This window comes from Trachypithecus francoisi, unplaced genomic scaffold (genome assembly GCF_009764315.1).
Source record: "Trachypithecus francoisi isolate TF-2019V2 unplaced genomic scaffold, Tfra_2.0 Lachesis_group12, whole genome shotgun sequence".
Taxonomy (NCBI): Eukaryota; Metazoa; Chordata; class Mammalia; order Primates; family Cercopithecidae; genus Trachypithecus; species Trachypithecus francoisi.
This window is the reverse complement of record NW_022681457.1, coordinates 28952787-28969604: the sequence shown is the minus strand read 5'-3', so window position 1 is coordinate 28969604 and position 16818 is coordinate 28952787. Positions and strand designations below refer to the sequence as shown.

The 16818-nt window shown below is 41.7% G+C and overlaps 1 protein-coding gene across 10 annotated transcripts in view; it reads right to left on the bottom strand.

Moving 5' to 3' along the window:
* Positions 1 to 16496, bottom strand: part of IL12RB2 (interleukin 12 receptor subunit beta 2) — a 92908-nt gene extending 76412 nt beyond the window's left edge. For 6 of the 10 annotated variants that reach the window (XR_004440612.1, XR_004440613.1, XM_033225241.1 and 3 more), the window contains exons 1-3: positions 5781 to 5925; positions 3556 to 3667; positions 2118 to 2405 (exon numbers count right to left, since the gene is read on the bottom strand). Coding sequence is in view for 8 of the 10 variants with exons in the window: in XM_033225241.1 (XP_033081132.1) it covers positions 2118 to 2405; positions 3556 to 3667; positions 5781 to 5807 (427 nt within the window). In the remaining 2 variants the exon portion in view is untranslated. Of the gene's footprint in view, positions 1 to 2117; positions 2406 to 3555; positions 3668 to 5780; positions 5926 to 11061; positions 12751 to 15870 lie in introns of those variants that run through there. The other 4 variants (XM_033225244.1, XM_033225242.1, XM_033225243.1 and 1 more) reach the window with 4 other exon arrangements.
* Between the last annotated feature and the right edge of the window lie 322 nt (positions 16497 to 16818).

Sequence of the window (16818 nt, the reverse complement as noted above, 5' to 3'; positions counted from 1 at the left end):
TCAATATACTGCAATGTATTGGCACTTCTATCCATTTCAGCTGCTTAAGGACCTCTCTCTTGGAGCCTTGTGGATTTTCCAATATAAGACAGGTTGCCTCCATGCCTGGTACCTAGCTGTCATTCTGGGACTGCTCATCCTTAGTGTCTCCTAAGTTGCTTCTTTTTTTCCTTTGGCTCTCTTGTTTCTTAGATTTAATGTGTTCTTCTTTCTTGTCGAATGACTTGGGTTGGTGGAGCATAGCTTTCATTAGTTCCCTGGGAAAGGGTGCATGGGAGGAAATATCTTGAGCATAGTTTAAAATGTCTTTATTCTACCCTCACATTTGACTGATACTTTGAGGACAGACTTCTAAGTTGAAAAGAGTCTATAGTCAGGACTCTGTTGCCTTCCATATTCCAGGTTGCTGTTGAGAAGCCTAAAGCCATCACCTAAATGCCTCCCATGTGCCTTGCATGGGATTAAGCACTTTGCATATAAGAGGTCTTCTAATTACTATGACCATTTTATGAGGTAGATGTTATTATCTTCATAACACAGATGGAGAAACTGAGGCTCAGATAGTTTAAGTTGTCTAAAGTACACTGCTACTGGCAGAGCTGAGATTCAAAGCCCATGCTACTTCTACTATACCACAGGCTGTCAATGTTGAGTACATGACTCACAGTGGTACGAACAGTAGGCCCTGAGCTGGAAGGTGAGTATTTGGCCTAGTTTATACCTCCTTCTTACCAATGATCTGCTTGGTCATTTGCTTGGTCTTCCGCTCCATGCTTCTGGGGGCCCTCCAGGAAAACTGCCTGGCACCAACTGTACATCTATATATCCTTAATGGTCACAGAGAAGAGGCTTCCATCTTTCCTGGACAGAGTCTCATTGAGCTCTATATCACTACCTTTATGACAGAGACCATGTCTATGAGACTTGGTCAGCCAGCCTGCTAGAGCAATTCTTCCTAGTCTCTTTATGCCTCTTGTCTGCCACCCCAAAACTTCCTTGGAACCACAGGGTGCCATGGAATCCCTCAGGGCCCATGCTTGCTCACGGGCTTGCCTGGTTGGACCTGCAAGGCTGTGGGCCACAGGTTGCGAACTGCAGGTAGGTGTGCTGCTGGCTGCTGGTTCATCCTGTGCCCTGCGGCTCATACTGCAGGTGTCAACTCTGACAGGTTAGTTCTAATCCCCCAGCAGCTGCCTGAAGGGACCAGTAATGCAAGCCAGCAGTGTGGGAAACTGATCCCCTGTCAGGTGGACTTCGGCCAGTGGGAGATAGTTAAGTTCTTCTTTCTTTCTCTTGTTGTGAGATTTCTATATGCTCTTTCTGGGAATGTTCTGAAGAGTATAAACAACCAGCTGTATTTTCTGTCGAAGCTGTGGCCGGTTCAGTAATGTTACTACTACCTGGTATTTGCCTTTGTCCCTTTCCTGGCTTACTCCTTCCCTCTTGCCTCCCTGGGGCTGTGTAACTCCTCTGCCCCACACCTCCTTCTCATGAATTGTTAGCAGGTCTGGTTTTTTGTTTACTTTTCTTTTCTTTTTTCACTAGAGTCAGTTTTCTGGAGAACTGAGGAAAAGATAGTAAGTGTGATCAATGTTTTCTTTTACCTTCTGCTAAGTATGAGAACCAGTGGTCTAGGTGAGCATGGATGGAAGAATTATTTTGGGAGGCATTAAGTTAGGTAGGGCAAGAGGTGCTGCTCAACTCTGTGTAGTCATCCTGGGCTGCATAAGTTTAAAAAGACATCTCTTCTTTCTTTTTAGGAGGCTGTAGCTTTAAACATATTCTCATAAGTCAAAAAGGCATAAAGACCCAACTGCAGAGATCCATTTTTTCTGCCACTGGAGTTAAGGACAACAGATAAATAGTTCTGGAGAGAGAGAGAGAGGAGAGAGAGAGAGAGAGAGAGAGAGAGAGAGAGAGAGAGACTTGCCAAATAAGATTCCAATTTCTGAACTCACATTGAAGCTTTCATGTCAGTATCAAAATGAAATACTTCAATGTGGTGGGAAAAGAAAGAACATTGACCTGTATTTGGGTTTCTGCTTAACACCAAATACCAAAACATCAAAAATACCAAAAGATTACCAAGTTTTAAAAATTCAAAATGGAATGCTCACCACCAACTAAGATCTCTGCTCCACATATTTGAATTTCATCACTCTTGATACAGGCCAGTTTGCAGACAAACAAGGTTGTACCGAGGGGAAGACCTGTGACTTGAGCATTGAGGGAGTGGCCATGGTGAAAATTGATTTTTCTGTCAAACTTGTACAGGATTAACTTGTTACGACTGGAATAGGGCAAGCAGCCTTGTCTGGGCTTCAAAGAGCATGAAATATTGACGGTGGATCCAAGTAAAATTACACGGGAAGGCTTCACAGTCACATCGCCTCTCTTGCACTCATCTGCAATAAGATACAAATGCAATATTTAGTTGGTGATAATAAACCCATTTCAAAATGAAGAGTTTATGTAATTCCCCAAAACAGGGTAAAATGAACCCCATCAGATCATGCAAATATAATTAACCTACATGTCTCTGGTTATAATAGTGATGCACAATGAGAACAGAAGGTAAACATATTGAAGTCTAACTGTATTTGAATGAAAATATGCATCCTTCTCATAACAGTAATACTACAATCAGAACTATAACCAGGAAAGTGGTTAGAAAGCAGGATTGGAAGAACATTCAGGAACACAGTTCCGGGAAAAACCAGCTTCTCTTATGTGCAAATTATTTACCAGACTACTAAAGCCTTCCCAGAAAAAAACACATTTGTTTCCATCACCATTTATGATTTATAATTTTTATTTAAATACTTGTACCAAGAAAAAAAGACAGTTTTAAAAGAGTATTTAAAAAGTATTGCAAACATTGTGCTACTGCACTCCAGCCTGGGCAACAGAGCCAGACCCTGTCTCAGAAAAAAAAAAAAAAAAACTTGTGGAGGGTGGGAGGCAGGAAAAAAAAAGTGCTAAACAAACCAACACAAGAACAGAAAACCAAACACTGCATGTTCTCACTCTTAAGTGGGAGTTGAACAAGGAGAACACAAGGACACGGGGGTAGGGGTGGGCATCACAAGCCAGGGCCTGTCAGGGGGTGGGGGCTGGGGGAGGGAGAGCATTAGGAGAAATACTTAATGTAGGTGACGGGTTGATGGGTGCAGCAAACCACCATGGCACGTGTATACATATGTAACAAACCTGCACATTCTGCACATGTACCCCAGAACTTAAAGTATAATAAAAAGAAGAAAACAAAAAAAAAGAAAAATGTGCTGAAATGTAAAACATGTATTTGTGATGCCTAACTGGGTTACCAAGCCACTTTCTTAGGAAGAAATAAAATAATTGGACCCTTATATTAATCATTAGTAGAAATTAAATAAAATAACTACTATAGACAGAACCAGACTTACCCACTTAAATGACAGAGATTGACTACAAAAGACCAACTACCGGAACATTTACCATAAATACATACTTCATCTGTAACTGAGAATTTAAACCACAAATTCTTCCATAGAGTAACTTACAGAAATATCTTACCTATTTTTGCTTTAATCAACAGCCACATGATTATAAAAATAAGTGCCAGTGAGCATCGTCTAAAAGTATGTGCCATCAACAATCGACTCTGGTATAGCACTTTGTCTTCTTCCTTGCAAAAGAAGACAAATTCATTCATGTTAAATACATTCAGAAAATACCACAGCCAAAATAGCTCAGAAGAGCTTCAATTGCCACTTTATTTTTCTCCACCTTGTTGAGATTTTGTTATTTTAAAAAATGACATATGCCTTTAAAATCAGTAAATCGAATTATCTTAGCCACCTCCAAATCCCATCTCAGTGAAACTTCTTGGGGTCAGCAATAGATTAGAGAAGGAATTTGGATGTCTTAGTCCATTTGGGCTGCTGTAACAAAATGCCATGAACTGGGTAGATTATAGACATCAGAAATTTATTTCTCACTGTTCTGGGGGCTGGCAAGTTCAAGATCAAGAGGTCAGCAGATTCAGCGTCTGGTGAGGGCCCACTTCATAGACGGTTCATAGACGGGGACTTCTTGCTGTGACCTCACATGGTGGAAGGGACAACAGAGCTCTCTGGGATCTCTTTTATAAGGTCACTAGTCCCATTTGCGAAAATTCTACCTTCACGACCCAATCACCTCCGAAAGACCCCACCTCCTAATATCATCACATTGACAGTTAGGATTTTAACATATAAATTCGAGGGGGGCATAAACATTCAGGCCACAGCAATGGGCTTTGGGGTCCTTTAGCACTGAGTTTAAATACTTGAGACCATGTGCAAGTTGCTTAACCTATCTGAGACTTAGTCCCACAGAACACTTTTATTCTTCTTTTCCTTCTAAACAAGACTTCATCTTCATACCATATAGAGTAGTTTGACTAATGAGAGTTTCTGATCCAGTCATGTGATTCTGGAATCAGTAGATTGAAAAATGGCTCATAACCCATCTGGAACTTAGTAAAAGATTGATCTCTTTGGCAGTAAAAAAGGAATTCCAAGGGTTGTTTGGGTTTTCTAGAGAAGCCTGTTTACTTATTTTTTTAATTACTTATTTACAGAGTGATTTTTATCTTGAATAGGTCAGAAAACATAAGCTGGCAATTCTGATCTGTTTCAAATTCAAACTTAAGGAATGGCTCTACTGGTCAGTAACAAATTCTTTAAATTCTATTGAAGTTAGGCCAAAAATTCATAAAGTAGGCTGGGAAGTTCTGTGGTGTCAGTCCACTAAAAAGTAGCCAATGTAAAGCAAAAGTTTACCTCTTAACCCCATACCTAGACATATGCCAGAAAATATTGAAGAGTTTCAGAAAATTTCACTTACTCATTCAATATGGATGGCTGCCTTTCATGTGCTAGGTACACTAAGTGCTAGAGACACAGCACTTCTGTCCCTATGGTGTTCTTTGTTTCCTCTACCTCTAGCCTAGTCATCATTCAGGAAAACCCTAAATAATATTAGCATATTAGTGTAAGTCTTTGCTGGCTACTCTTTGTTTTCCTCTTGATTTTTAACTCTTGGAGGACCTTAGCACACTCAAGGTATTTTTTTTTTTTCTATTTCTACTTTCTTTGTAGGTGATCTCACCTGGTCCCCTGGCTCTAGATGTTATCTGCTAGCTAAAGATTTCAGAGTAGATCTTCAACTCACACATCCCCCTGAGCTCCAGTCTCATCCATTTGTCTCCTTTGCATCACCTCTTAGATGTCTAACAGATTCTCAGTATTAAGGTGTTCAGTCTTAATTCTTGTCACCCTTTCTTCAAATTGGTTCTTCCTTCAGCCTTTTCTATCTCAGTGAATGATATTCTCATCCCTAAGTGGCTAAAAACACCTAGAAGCTATCTTTGATTCCAATCTTTTTCTTATTTCCTACAGCTAAACCATCTCTAGTCCTGTCAACTTTACCTCCAAAATATTTTACAGATCAATGCACTTCTCTCCATTCCAACTGTCCCTTCACCCTAGTCCAGACCACTGTCATCTCTCCCCTAGTCTATGCTAGCCCTCAACATGTCTTTCCAGTCCATCCTTGCCCTTTCTAAGCCATTTTCATATAGCCAACTACCTTTGAAAAACATAAATCAGATCATGTTACCCGCTGCACACCACCACTATCTGAAACCCTTCAACAGGTCCCTACTGCTGTTAGAAAAATATCCACAGCCCATACCACACACAGTCTCTCAGCCACTGCATGGCCTCACTTCTTCCCATCTTGCCATCATCACTTACATTTTTGCCTGGTTCACTCTTTTCCATTCACACTGGCCTTCAGACCGTTCCTTGAACAATGCTCTTGCTGCCTAGAGAACTTCACATTTTCCAAGTTCTCTGCTAGAATCCTCTTCCCTAGCTTCTTCGTGTGGCTGACGTATTTTCACCCTTTAGATTTCAGCTTATGTGTTACTTCCCCAGAAAGCCCCTCCCTGACCACTGTCTCTATCCCTCCCACGCCCTCCCTGACCAATGTGGTCTTTCCCAGTTGATTTTTTACTCATCACCTTATTATTGTCTTCATGGCACGATCTGTAACTACCTCATTTCTTTACTTAATTACTTGTTTGTCATCTGTCTTCTATACTAGAATATAAGCCCCATACGAGCAGGAACATTGACTACCTTGCTCACTGTTGAATACCAGCACTTAACACTGGGAAACAGTAAGTACTCAATAAATGTCCATTGCAAGAAAGATGCGAAGGAGGGAAAGGAATATGATCTTTAGAAAACCCCTATAAACATCCCTGTGGTAGGCAGGAAAACGGCCCACCAAAGATGTCCATGCGCTAATTCCCAGAATCTGTGAACAGGTTACCCTACATGGCAAAGACACTTTGGAGATGTGATTAAAGTTAAGGACCTTGAGATGGGAAGATTATTCTGGATTAACCAAGTGAGTCCAATATAATCACAGGAGTCCTTAAAAGTGTACAAGAAAGGCAGGAGACTGGGTCAGAGAGATATGATGTACCAAGGACTCGCTCTGCTACTGCTGGCTTTGAAGTGGAGGAAGGAGCCAGGAGCCAACGAATGTGACAGCATCTAAAAGCTGGGGATGGATCTCAGTTCACAGATACATAAAATCTGTTTCTTGTGAGTCATTGTTAAAACATTTGAGAAGCACAGATTTAAGCCAAAATCTGCCGGTCTCCCTGTCTCTAAACCAAAAGTCCAAGGTCATGGAATACAACGGCCTCTGTGAGCTAATGTCTGTGTTTATCACCAGCCACATCCACCACCACTCTCTTCTGACACTACCATCTAGTGACACTGAGCTGCTTATACCCCTGCCCATCTCATGCCTATTCATGCCTCTGTGTCTTTTCTTCACGCTATTCTCTTTACTTTGCCACTATTTTTAGACTGGGTGAGTCTTATTCATCCATCTAAACTCAGTTCAGACACCTTTCATTCAGTTATTCATTCAATAAATATGTATTAAGCAGCTGCTAAGTGCCAAGGCCTTGGGATATGGTAGAGAACAAGACAGAAGGGATTTTAGCTTTCATGGAAACAAAATCCTGGAGTAGAGAGGCAAAAAACAAAAATATAAGCAACAACCCAGTAATAATAAAAGAAGGACATAAAAGAGGAGAGACCCTGGGGAGGATACAAACTTGTCAGCAAAGGCATTTGCAGGAGGTGAAGCTTGGGCTAAAATTGGTGCTGGCCAACCGAAGATGTGGGAACACTTTTCCTCACAGGGGAATGGTGAATGCACAGCCTGGAGGCAGAGGAACGAGCTTGCCAAGGGAGAGGCACGGAAATAAGGTCAGGGTGGTTGGAGAAAGTGACTGCAGGGAGAATGGTATGCGATGAAATTAGAGAAGATGTCAGGAACCAGATTTACTATGGACTTGTTTGCCAAAAAAGGGAGCCTAGATTTTATTCTCAAATACATGGGAAACCACTGGTGTTTAATTAGGAATTTTACTTATTTAATTGAGTGTGTAACAAGATATGAGTGACATTAACACACACAGACACACACACACACACATTACTCTGGGGACTAGGGTGGATGCAGGCAGACCAGTTGGGAAATGACTGCAGAGGCACAGGTAAAATGATGATGTGGTCATCAGGTGTAGTAGTGGCAATGGAAAGAAGTGGTCAGATTTCAGGAAGCCTTACTTATGTCTTCAGGTCAGAGTGAACCCTCCTACCAGTATCCTCAGAGCACCCTGGCATCTTCCTATCTTAGCACGTACCATAATTAGAGAACTAATTTATTTAGATACCTGTCTCTCTCCTCCATTTCCTTGCAAGCCCCTCAGGGCCAGAGGCCACAATTTGTGGCACATAGTAGGCATGTGCTGTCCTGGATAAAACTTAAATTGTGTGTGTGTTCATCTATTTTACTTCCAGTTTAGTTTAATGCAACTACATTAAAACTACTTACATTAAATCTTATTCTACTACATTGTGATTGGGTTAAGTTTTTGTTGTATTAGTAAAGGTGTTAAAATATACTCTTCTGACATATTGACGATTGTAGTTAAAGGCACTTGAAAAACAGCAGGTGCAAGGAGATCACTTTGACTTTTCTGCTGTTTCTTAAAATAAGAAGGTAAAATTCCCATATGAAAGACATTCCCTGTACTAGAAAGAAAGTCAACAACATCTTTATCTTCAAGGATGAGAAACTGAGACCAAGAGAATTCTGTACAGACTTTAGTATCCCCACATAATTTAGTCACATTTTTATAGTTTACTATTCTTTGCTCAGTCCAGTATTTAAGTAACTGACTCTCATTACTTCTTTAGGTCTTCATTTCTTCATGTCTCCCATGTCCCATAATATTTGCTGAGTAAATTTGTATTACTTTTTTTTCCTGTTAACCTAATGTCAACTTAATTCTCAGACTCAACCAAGACCCTAGGAGGGTGGAGGGGAGCTTTTCTACTCCCATAGTAGCTATGCTAGCTGCTGCATTAACATTTGGAATATTCTGGCATAGATAAAATTATGGGTTGAACTGGAAGATAACGAAATGAATGGCTACATAGGGATTAAGAAGGTTTCTGCTTCCTAACTGCAAAAGATATCTATGGCACCCCTTTGGAGAAATTTTCAACATGGATCACAATTTATGAAGCTATAACATTCTCCAAATAGTAAAATACTCAGGTGATAATTATAAGGATTTAAAAAAAGGATATATATGAAATATGTTTTATATATATTGTGTCCTATTATTAAATAGGTTAAAATATATGTGTATATTATATAAACATATATATGTATATGAAATGTGTAAAATGGAAGATAAATTTGAGTACATTGATCCAAACACAAACTTGCTGATTTTCTCTGACTACCAGGTAAAAATAGCTTCTCCATTTATGAGAAGTTCAGAATCCCCAAAGACCTTCAAGTAAATGAGGTATCTTCCAATAAAATGAAACCTTCTATAACTGTAAACATCCTTCACATACCCTGCCTAAGGGGTAAATATTAAAACAACAACTCTATCTTGAATCAGAAAATCAAAGAGTGTGCTATGTCATTGACTCATCACTCAAGTGGTGACAGTTTCCAGATGGTGAAAACAACATCTCAGATCAAGAATGGGGGTGGGGTGGGCGGGAACAAGCCAGAAATACACCAACCAGCAGGAAGACAGAGACAACAATTACTCCCTGACCAGCCTCTTTCCCCATTGCTCTAGAGAGAAGCACAAAGCATGCAGCCACTTCAAAATTGTATTGTGCTAGGCTAGGAAAAAAGAAACTCTTAAGTTTCCTTTCACAGGTGATAATCTCATGCTGGCAGGAAAACTTTCTACTTCCAAATTCTTCTGTAGCACTGTATTAAGGTCAAGGGAAACAGTGGTATTAAGGAAAAGAAAAAGGTGAATGAATCTCAGTTCTGCTGTCTGCTATGGCTGTGAGAGCACCATTTCCTCATCTCTTACAATAGGTATAGTAATACCTAGCTTGACAAAGTTACAGTGACGATTAAGGCAAAGTTATTGTGAACAGTCCATGGTGTCGTGGATTCATGAGAATACTTAGCACAAAGTAGGAACCCCACTGAGACTGGTTCCTATTTCCCCTGCTGATTCCCTCATTTGTATTTCTTTGCTAAATCAGATATGATTTTCAGTGTACTAGAGTTGTATGTTTTCTTAGGCCAGGTAAAAAAATCTTAATTCCTAAGACTATCAAAGAACTTAAAAAGTCAAGGGAGGAAGGAGCCACACAAGTTACTAGTAACTACTGTGTGCTGCTGCTCCCTTCCCCTCCAACAGCTGACATTTCAGTCTGGGCTACCACAGACAACCAAATGACCAAGTATGCCTCAAGGCTGGTTGTCATATAAATGTATGTTGTTAATGATCAGGTGACTAAACGAGGCAAAGAACAAAATTCTTCCCTTCTGCCTGCAAAGCTACTTAACAGAGATATGTTTTACTGGTAGCAGATCAATATACAGACAACACTTCAGAGGTCATTTATTCCCTACTTTACAAATGGATCACCGTGGCTTAGAAAAAAGAGGAGACTTGTTCAAGTTCACATTAATAGCAAAATCCAGATCAGAACCTCCGTCTCTCTCTCTCTCTTTTTCTCTCTGATACAGTCTCATTCTGTTGCCCAGGCTGGAGTGCAATGGTACCATCTTGGCTCACTGCAACTTCCACCTCCTGGGTTCAAGTGATTCTCTTGCCTCAGCCCCCCGAGCAGCTGGGACTACAGGCGTGCGCCACCACACATGGCTAGCTAATTTTTGTATTTTTAGTAGAGATGGGGTTTCACCATGTTGGTCAGGCTGGTTTTGAACTGACCTCAGGTGATCCGCCTGCCTTGGCCTCCCACAGTGCTGGGATTACAGGCATGAGCCACCATGCCCGGGCAGTCTCCTGATTTCTAATCCAACATTACTTCTAGATGTGAGACTGCTTGTAATCAATAGCAACTGTAGCAGCATAATACTAAAAATAATGCTAATCTCAACACTATACTAATACTAATGCTGCAATTTTTCGATCTCTTACTATGTTTCAGGCATGATGCTAGGCACCTTACATACAATCTTTATGATACCTATCTAGTAAAGCTTTTATAATGCTTAATGCTTTGCTCTTCAGAAGGTTGACTCATTACTTCTGATGCCCACCTCCCTCAAAAGAGGATGAAACAACAAAACTCAGCGCACATACAATATGTAACCGTGTCTAATGCGATTCCACTATGGTAATGGAAAAGGATAATCAAATCAAGTTACCCATTAGCTAACCTTCTCTTCTTCATTAATTTTCCTGAGTTATGGGCATGAAAATGAACTGGTTTTCATTCTAAGTCTACCATTCGGTGAAAGAATGTAACAAGCCATTACATGGGCAAAAGTCCGTCTATCAGGCCTCATCATCAAGCCAGCCCCATTCATAACGTCATGTTAAATGGCTTGAAGGGGAAGGAAAGTAAAACGTGCAACCTTCTCTACTTTTTCTTCTTTCTATTCAATAGTCCAAGCACTGTTTACATGAGCCAAATTTAACACACACACCTGCTTTCCTTTTTGTGCAGCTGATGAAGCTCCCTGGAATTTTCTCTAATTTCACTGGTAAGCATTTGTAGTCCTATGGTTCCTCTTTAATTTCACCCAAGTACAGGAACTTTCTTTTCTTGCTCAAATTCAGGAGACTTCCGAATTTTTGTTCCTTTTTTTTTTTTTTTTCAAATTCAATGTGCTTTCTCCTTTCCCTCTTTATAGCTTATTTTTAAAAACTTCCTTTATGCTTTTCTCTCTTCTATTTTTTCTGGAATGTTGTTTCTGTCAATTCTGTTTGTCTTTATTTCCATTTTAGATATATCCCATTTGACATAATAGACTCCTGAAATACTGTGTGTAAACAATCACGGTTGAAATGAATTTATCCCACCCCAACCCCTGAATCGTCTGTACTGAGAACTATTTTATCCTATAGATTGAACAAGCATTTATCCAATATAACAGCAAAAAGAAAGAAAGAAACAAGACATGAATGGAGTCTTGGAGAAATAAGACACTTTCAAATAAACTACATGACATTTTTTCTTTCTTTGAATAGCTCCCATAAGCCTAAAACTTTCATGGCAAGTGTTCAATAAAGCTTCAAAAACTCCAGCCTTCTCTGATTCACTCTCTGTATCCTGCTAAACCTGTTGATAAAATAAGCTGTCTTCTATTGGGAAGGATGATGTGCTGGAAAGAGGTCCCGGGCGCCACGCCTGTTTCCTCCATTTCTGCCTCTGTCACCATGGCAGTTAACTTCATACTTCAAAGCTTCTTTTCCTTATTTCAAAAATAGCAATTGACCTTTATTGAGAAAATTAAACCTCTTTCACTAACTTTTCTTCCTTAGTTTATTGGAAAGGTTTTTTCTTTGACATCCTCAATCTGGAAGTCTCTGTTTATGGACAATGGCAGGAGGTTTATCCTTGGATCTCGGGTATCCAGGACTTGCAAAGTCCTGGCCAAGTTTTGCTTTACCTTGTAAGCAAACACTGAGTATTTTCATAAAGTACTATAAGGCATTAACATATTAAAACAATTACATTGCTTTGAGAATTTTCTAAGAATTTCACAATTGAGATAATTGGAGGCACACTTGGGAGGCGAATTAAAGAACTAAGGGTAGTGATCAGCATCCCACCATGTTTCCCCAGGTTTCTCATATAAATGAAGAATTCAGTCGAAGTCTCTACACTAACAATGCTCCATCTCAGTATCTCGTGATATTTTACTTAATATGTTGCTTTTCCTGCATATAACTGCAAAATAGAGGTTAAAAGATTCTAATTTTAATAATCTTTTGTAGACATTTACTTAGTAGTTTATCATTGTGCAAAGCACATAATTTAGTTGTTAATATTTGGTCAAGTACATAAAGTAATGATTAGTATCCTATTCTACAGATAGAAAAATCTGGAAGTTGACCAAGATAACCCAGAAAAACCACACATAAATCCAGAATGGAATTGGAGTTACATTCTATGCTTCCCTTCTCGCTCCATGAGCACCTGAGAAATAAAAATCCAAGCTTGATGCTCTGTTAGTCTAACTGCTTTCCCTCTTCTATTAGTTTAAATTCTGCAGGAATAGGCTTACCCCTCATTTATTCTCAGCAAGCATCAGGGCTCCCATGCTGAACCTGCAAAGCTACTACCTCCAAGAGGAATTGAACCATGTTTACTCTCATCACCTCAGTCCAAGCTCCTAGAAGAGCCTCCTGAGAAACTGGAGGAGTAATGAAATGAGCAGTGAATCTGCTCAGGACACCTAAGTCTTGGCTAGGATAATTCTAGTGTATGGCCTGTGACAAATCACTTGACCACTCAGCCTTTTACAGATGAAGGGAATTTTACAGATTCCCTTCATCTGTAAAAAGGGAATAAGAACAGCACCTACCGGACAGGCATGGTGACTGAAGCCTGTAATCCCAGCACTTTGGGAGGCTGAGGCGGGCGGATCACGAGGTCAAGAGATTGAGACCATCCTAGCCAACATGGTGAAACCCCGTCTCTACTAAATATACAAAAATTAGCTGGGTGTAGTGCCGTGCACCTGTAATCTCAGCTACTCGGGAGGCTGAGGCAGGAGAATCACTTGAACCCAGGAGGCGGAGGTTGCAGTGAGCTGAGATCGCGCCACTGCACTCCAGCCTGGTGACAGAGCAAGACTCCATCTCAAAAACAAAAAACAAACACAAAACCAGCACCTACCTCACAGGATTATTGTGAGGGTTAAATGACAAGCTGTTAGCAGAGTGCCTGGAATATAGCAAGAGCTCAATCAATGTTACCTTCTATTATTATTATAAGAAAAAAGGCAGTATAACTTCTTTTCAGTGACACTACGAGAATTAAGTTAGATGGCATTGCTTTTGACTCCTCTCTTTGCCCACTCATCTGGTTTACCACTGAAAGACTGATTTGATTAAAACTAGATTCAATAACTCCTAACTTCATGCCACCTATCATTTAAGACATATTAAGTATTCTCAAAATTTTCCCAAACAATTTTGACTTCATAGGTCATGAACTGGGCCTTACATTTCTTTATATTCACTAAGTCTAAGTCCAGCAAATGCACTGACCATAATGTACGTGTTCAATACTTATTTGGAAAACAAAAACAAACCACTGTTACACTAGTGAAGAGCACCAGAAACTTCCAAGAGAAAAGGAAATTGTATAAGACTTCTTTTGGGATTTGGCTTTCTTTTTTTTGAGACGAAGTTTCATTCTTGTCACCCAGGCTGGAGTGCAGTGGCGCGATCTCTGCTCACTGCAACCTCTGCCTCCTGGGTTCAAGTGATTCTCCTGCCTCAGCCTCCCGAGTAGCTAGGATTACAGGCGTGTGCCATGATGCCCTGTTAATTTTTGTATTTTCAGTAGAGATGGGGTTTCACTATGTTGGCCAGGCTACTCTCAAACTCCTGACCTCAGGTGATCCGCCCGCCTTGGCCTCCCAACGTGCTGGGATTATAGGCATGAGCCACCGCGTCTGGCCATTCTGCACAAATTTATATGTAGGAGTTGATAGCAGTGCTGTGAGTGTAATTACAAAGATGACAAATAATTTATTAGAGAGCAAAGCAGGTGAAGCAATACAAAAATAAGTCCACAGTTGAGAAATGATGCCCCATACCTACTGTACTTGGATGATTCTTCTACCTTAAAAATTATACATGTGCTTTAGAATTTTTTTTCACACTAAAACTCATTCTAACACAGGAAAGATTCTGTTTGTCAAAGTTTGGGAATTTATCAGCTTATATAACCATCATGACATTCAAGAGGCATGACATATGGAAAAGAGCATATTGCAAACTTTTCTGGAGCCTGTTGTGCCTAACAGATAGTGTAATGTATTGAGGATTTCACATTAAAATAGGGAAGAAAGTGTTAGCTCTTAGCCCCTAAGGTCCTTTTAGTGGACCTTAGTGTTTGACTTTAGTGTTGGACAGAGAAATAGGGCACTGGACCATTCCTATTAATGGAAAATGAGAATCCAACATTTGTTTGCTCAAGTGGAGGTGGGTATAAGGTTCTGAGCCAGAGAGGTGGAAACAGAAGGAACACAGTTTTGAGCCAGAAACCTGTAACTAACTGTGTGAAACATGTAAGTTTCCACATCTGTAAAATGGGAATACTAATAACAGTTTCACTATGTTTTTAAGGAATTAGATAATGTATATTCAAGAACCAAATACCTAGTAGGTGCTCAACAAAGATGTTCATCTACACAGAGCACACACATAGTAGATGATAACAATTATCTAGAGTTTTAAAAATGGAGAAAAAAGGACTAATTTTGCCCTGTTCTTTATATATATGTGCATATATATTTAATATGTATATATTTATGTATGTATATATAATATGTATATATTTTTATATGTGTATGTATGTATGTATTGTTAAGACAGAGTCTGGCTCTGTTGCCCCGTTGCCTAGGCTGGAGTGCAGAGGCCCCATCTTGATTCACTGTAACCTCTGCCTACCGGGTTCAAGCAATTCTCCTGCCTCAGCCTCTGGAGTAGCTGGGATTAGGGCGTGAGCCACCGTGCCGGGCCCCTGTTCTTAAACAAGATCTATTAGTATGCTTTTAGGTTACTATTTGTAAAACCTGGATCTAATGGTACAGATACATAATCCCGTACAATGCTGACACTGATATTTAGTGTGTCCCAGGGAGGTGAGAAGGACCTCATAGTTCACAAAGGAAGAGGCATTTCACAGAAGAGAAAACTGAGGCTGGCCAATTTGCTTGCACCAGAGCATTGCTAGTAACTGGCCAGCAGGGTCAGTCCAGAGGTCACAGGAAAGCCTGAGACAGGGATAGTTCACCCTTATCCGAGACTATGGAAGGCCCCCCCGCCAATATCTTACATTAGATACATTTTCAAGCAACGGGAGCCACGCCTGTGGGCCTGAACCAGGGCTGGACCCTCAGGGGTGCCCTCTGCCCTTTCCCAGTCGCTGTCCCCTCTCTTCCGTGTGAGCCCACCGCTCTGTGCCTGGCCCGGAGAGTACCTTGGAGGCTCAGTCCGCGCGCTCCCTCCCCTCCATCCAGCCAAACCACAACCCAGTACCTCCAAGTGAACATCTGTGCCCAGGGCGTTAGGACTGTGATGAAGAGAAGCCATCCGAAATCATATTGGAAGACTTAAAAAATAATATACACTTTTTCATTTTCTTAAAGAGAGAAGACGTAGCCGAAGTCTCCTCGGGAAGACGCGAGGCACGGAATCCCGGGCACGCAAACACCCCGCTGGTCCGGGATCCTGGGGTTCTCTCTGTCCCCCACCCCGAGCCACTTGTCACTCACCGTGTGTCGTCTGCCCGCGGGCGCGGTCCCGGGCCTGCGGGGACCGGGTGGCTCCGGTGCTCTGGGCCGCACGTGTCGCGCTCTCCGCTGGTGCTCGGGCGTTCCCGGTGCCAGCGCCCGCCCTCCAGCCTCCGCTCCCGCCGCCCCCGCGCCACCGACTCTGGGGTGGGCGCTGCAGCGCCGAGGTGCGGGGAGCTGGCGGCGAGTGATGGTCGGGCTGGGGCTGGGACTGGGGCTGGGGACGGGACTGGGGCTGGGGCCGAGGCTGGGCGGTGGCAGCCGGGCGGAGAGAGCTCGCTTCTCTGTGAGCGAGTTCAGCGCCGGACGCGCAGCCGGGCGGGCGCTGTGGTTTCCACGGCGCGGGTCGAAGCGGGCTCGGGTGGGATTCTGCCACCTGTGGGCTCTGCTGTGTCGCCTTGAGCAAGATAATTCTCTCTCCACGGTCAGATTCCCTTCATATAAAATGCGGATAATAAAGCCTGTCTCATAAGACGGAGCAAAGGTTGACCGAGGTGAGGTGCGTTTATGCACTTATATGATAGGCGCTACAAAATCATGTTCTCAGCGTTCACAGACACAGAGAAGTGGCACTTTGTTGACAGTCATCAGGGAACTTTCCTCGCAGATGTCCTTTCTCTGTGCTCTGCACCGCCCAGCTCTTACCACACCTGAGCGCCAAAGCTTCCCAAGTGGACTGCTCACAAGACCGCCCACTGGAGTGTGGGCAGAATACTGGAACTTCCATTTGTATTTGCCATCTAAAAAATGAGAAAAAAGTTAAACCCGAAGAGATGGCGTGTCACCACTCCCGTATAGGTCCCATGTTACAAGTGGTGCTCTCAGGGAAGAGGGAAAACCGCCCACAGTGCAGAGGGGTTAGCAGCTGTGCCTTTATCTATGACAATATTACTTAAAAAAACAAAAACAAACAAGCAAACAAACAAAAAA